The sequence below is a fragment of the Apis cerana genome, linkage group LG1, assembly GCF_029169275.1.
Source record: "Apis cerana isolate GH-2021 linkage group LG1, AcerK_1.0, whole genome shotgun sequence".
In the NCBI taxonomy this organism is placed as follows: Eukaryota; Metazoa; Arthropoda; class Insecta; order Hymenoptera; family Apidae; genus Apis; species Apis cerana.
In genome coordinates, this window is record NC_083852.1 from 1973626 (window position 1) to 1978475 (window position 4850).

At 16.6% G+C, this 4850-nt stretch overlaps 1 protein-coding gene across 1 annotated transcript; it reads right to left on the minus strand.

The window, feature by feature from the left end:
• Positions 1 to 11: 11 nt before the first annotated feature.
• LOC107992779 (uncharacterized) lies at positions 12 to 4295 on the minus strand. The gene is made up of 3 exons (XM_017048839.3): positions 2300 to 4295; positions 1970 to 2071; positions 12 to 1814 (listed from the first exon to the last, which is right to left on the minus strand). The coding sequence occupies exons 1-3, from the start codon at positions 2429 to 2431 to the stop codon at positions 1482 to 1484; spliced, it is 567 nt and encodes a 188-aa protein (XP_016904328.1). The 5' UTR covers positions 2432 to 4295; the 3' UTR covers positions 12 to 1481.
• Positions 4296 to 4850: the final 555 nt, after the last annotated feature.

Consider the following 4850-nt stretch of genomic DNA (forward strand, 5'->3'; position numbering starts at 1 on the left):
ATAAAATAACATTTTTACATTTCTTAAATACCAATTTATTTATTTAAATACAACTTGTTACAAGAATGAAACTCATTATATCATTAAAATTAAAATTTTTGATATTAATTCAATTTTTTTTAGTGCTGGTATAAAATAAAAAAGAATTTAAAATAAATTTAAGAATTACTCTATAGCATACATCATTATAAATTTTCTTTTATGTTAATCATAAGAATAAAAATTCATTTTTTTTTAAATAAATTATTTTATATATAATATATTAATATAATATCTGATTTCATATTATAATATAATATTTATATATTATAATATTTATATATTCATAGTAATAAATTATTCATAACAATTGTATTTTACAAATTTATTTCTATTATTTTTTTTATATTATATTTTACATTTATTATATTTTTTATATATTTCTAATGTTAGAAAAAATATTTCTCTATAAAATTATCTAAAATATATTTAATTAATGAAATTAATATTATACTCTCTCAAATAAACAATTAACACTATGTATATTTAAACGTTTAATATATATTCATTTTAATATGATGTAATTAAATTATAATAGTTTATAAAAATTATTACATGTTTTCATAACAATAACAATTGCATAATAATATAAGCTCATTTGAGCTTCCATATGATTTATATGGAATTTATATGGAATTATTCTTAAAGCAATTTTTATAGAAAATGTATATATCTTTAAATAAGTAAAACATTAAGAATACGAATTTTTATAATATAAGAGTTGTATAATTTCAATAAATAAAAAGAGAATTATTAAGGTTCTCATAACATATAAAAAATTTTAATACAAATAATTAATATAAATAAGGAACATGCGATGCAATTAGAATATATAATCAAAATTAATAGTTAAATAAATTTTATTATAATATTGATTTTAGATGCTAATTATTTTGATATTTGTTTAAAAGAAAGTATTTTTTAATTTATTATAATTATTATAATAAAAAGTTTCAATTATAAATTTTATATTTTAATATATCACATTAACTTAATAATAATATTAAAAATAACAAAAAATAATAACCTGATGTAAATATTATTTTAACATTTTCAATATTTTTTGTTCAATATGTTTTTCTTATTTTGGAAAAGTCAATGTTTTACATGAAAATATGAATATGAATTCTAATATATATATATATTATGAAATATATTATTATGCATTTAATATACAATAAGCAATCAAATAAATTTTTATTTTCTTAAAATGTAAAATTTTCCTTGTATATTTGAATATATATAATTTATAAACATTTTAATAATTTAATTTTTTATATCTTTTATTTTACTACCTTTTTTTGAACATTTAATATAATATAAATTTTATTTTATATAATTTTTTAAGCATATTAATAGTAATAAATAAAGTTTTAAATTTATTTGGAAGAGGCCTGAGAAAAAGAGTATTAGAATAAAATATTATTTTTGCATATAAATTATTATTTTAAAAATTTTTTCATTTGTTTTGTTTGAAATTGCATACTATATTGTGCATTTTCTGCTTTAGTGATAAGAGAATCTAATTTATTCAAATGAGATCCCATTTTTTTATTGATATCAATTGCTTTTGATGTTGCTGCAATAGTTTCTGTATTCTCCATGTGTTTCTTATCATCAGATAGTTCTACTATTAAGTTTTCTTCATTTATAGATGTTTCAGGATTAATGTTCTTTATCTCATTATGACTTTGTTCAGTTAGTTTATGATCTGGTGTATTATTTTTAGATCCTACTTTTACTTTAAGTAAACTACCCAAACTGCCACAAATATTCTGTAAAATATCTTTATTTTACAAAGTCATACTCCAAAACATAATATAACTAGAAAACTATTATAACTAGAAAATATTTATTGTGTTTAATAATAATTACTTAAATATAATTCTTACTACTAATTTTATTAAAAAAATATATTTAATTATTTAACCTTAAATCTGTTAATTTTTTTTTGAGTAACATTGAGTATACTGTTTAATTCATCTAGTCCTCCACTGATTCGTTGTGCAGTTTCACTAGAAGAATCCAAGTTCTATAAATTATATGAAACTTTGAAAATATTTGACGATATTATGAAATTATTAATCTTTCATTTATGTAAAAAATAATTTTGTCTCATTAACTATTATTATTTTCGTACAATAGTAAAAATAAAAGTTATAAAAACTAGAATTTTTAAGAAAATTAATATTGCATTTATAAATAAAAAAAAATAAAATTCTAATTAAAATTTTATTCAATAATAAAAGAGAATAATTACTTGAATCATTGCATCATCGTCATTATTAACGTTTTCTTCAGACTTTTGCGTTTCTTTCCATTCTTCTTCACTTGGTATTGGCAATCCTAATAATTCCGCCCTTTCGCATGCATGAATATAAGCTTGAGACATTGTATCGATTATGTGATATTATTAAATAATATTTGATAATATTTAGAAATAAAAATAGATTTATTTTATCCTAGATATTCTATGAATGTTATAGTTAACAGAATATTAGAAAAGAATGAGAAAGTACGCTATTTAAGGAATCTTAAGATCTATGTTGAGAGAAATCGTGCGCATACTCCATTAAAAAATAAAGTTTTTATTTAAAATATCGAATATTATAATAAATATTAAATAAAAATAATAATAATAAAAAATAACAGTTTATAAGTTATAATATAGATTACAACAATATATATAGAATTTTTTAATTTGACAAAATTATGCGATTTTGTAAATATCTAAAATTTTGTTTTAGCATTTCAATAAATATATAAATAATTAATTAATATTTTTCTATAAGATTAATCATAGATTGATCTAAATAAATAATTTTTTAAATGAAATAAAATAAAAATAATAATAAATAAATTATTTCAAATAATAGAAAAAGTAAATCAACTATGCATACATTTAAGGTTATAATACTTTTATTTAAATTATTTATATTCATTTGAAATTTAAATATTAGTAACGAAGAAAATAAATTTAAAACATTTTTAAATAAAATATTAGCGTTGAAAAATGGATAAAAACAAATTAATACAAATGAAAGAAAAATAAAATTTAAATTTCAAAATATATTTATTTTTAAATAAAAACAATATATTTCTTATATATATGTATATATAAATATAAATTATAATTATTTCATACAATTATTTTATATAATACGATTATTTTATGCAATTTATGTATATTATTCTATATTATGATTTTCTAAATAAATAAATAAATCGGAATATTAAAATAAATGATTTTAATAAAATATTAAATGTCTTTAATAATTATAAATACATATAAGATTTTTCTTTGGGAAAAATATTTAATACTTGAATAAATAATATTCATATTGTAATTAAAACAAATTATAATGTTAAGTATAATAATGTTTATTTTTACATGAATATAAAAATCTAAATTTAATAATATTTAATTTATCGCAAAGTAATAAATTTAGTATCACAAAAAAAAATTTTATTTAAAATGAAATATTTTAATACTTACTAACTGAATAGAAAGAATACAATATATTTTCATTAAACATAACTTAATATTTATAATAAACATATAATTTATAATTAATCATAGATTCTTATAAATATTTTTAATAAATATTCTATTAAAAGAATATCTTCTTAGATAGACAGAAATAAATAGAAGGCGGGAGAGAGAGAGAGAGAGAGCGAGAATGCAATTGCAATTAAAATATGAAAAATCTAAAATATATTAAAAGTTATTTAAGTTGTTTACAATTTATAATTAAAGTATAATATATAAAATATGTTTCATATAGAATATTTTTATCGTTCATTTTAATTAATTTTTACATATGAATGAGAATACAGTATATTCTATTATATACAAAATGCTTTAAAAATATGGGAATAAAAGTTAATTAAAGATTTCTAAAATAATTTCAAGTAACATTTTGTAAAAACTTTCATTACAACTTTGTTAACGAGTTATTAATAAAAAAATACTGACCAATCACGAAGCGTATAGTCTAATCAAGCCATGACGGTAGTGTTGGTTATATGCTGCCAATCAAGCACGAACAACAAAATCCATATAATATATGTCAAAAAAAGTGTATTAAATATTATAGTTTATTCAATGTTCGTGATATAATTTGATATAATTTTTTATCGATAATAAAATATTTAATATTTAATATTATATTTAACATATATTGTTTGAATTTGTATGTGTTTGATCGATAATACATAACTAATGCTACAATCGCGACTAGAGCACGTGCTTTGTGATTGGCCAATGTTTTTTGTTAATAACTTCTTAACAAAGATATAATGAAAATATTTGAAATTACCTTAAGATTCTTCAATTAATGTGTTCCCATATTTTTAAAATACTTCATATATAAAAATTAAATTAATTTATTTTTATATTGTGAAACATATTAGTATTTTAAAATCAAAAACAATAAATTTATTTAGATTTTATAATTAAGATTATATTATAATATCTCAAAAAAGAATAACAAGAAAATGTTAATTAATCAACTTTATTATATTAAAAACAAATTAAATTAGAATTTTTTTGGAAATAAGATAATGTATTTCATACACACATTTTTTCGTGTTTAATATACCTATATAAATATGCTATTTATTTATATTATTGTTTAGTTAAAAAAAAAAAGAAAAAATCAAAAATTCTATAAAGATACAAGCTTAAAAATTAAATTGAAATTATCGAAGTTATCAGTCTTACATGTTATTATATATTGTTATTTTTAATCATATTACTAATAATAAATTCAGGAAAATATGTAAAAAAAAGAATAGAAAGAAAATTTTGT

What these genes read in the sequence shown, in the direction of transcription:
- LOC107992779 (XM_017048839.3), bottom strand. Translation starts at nt 2,431, where the DNA reads ATGTCTCAAGCTTATATTCATGCATGCGAAAGGGCGGAATTATTAGGA. An exon ending in ACGATGATGCAATGATTCAA is followed by an intron (nt 2,072 to 2,299) that starts GTAATTATTCTC and finishes TATAATTTATAG; the next exon opens with AACTTGGATTCTTCTAGTGA. An exon ending in AAAAAATTAACAGATTTAAG is followed by an intron (nt 1,815 to 1,969) that starts GTTAAATAATTA and finishes GATATTTTACAG; the next exon opens with AATATTTGTGGCAGTTTGGG.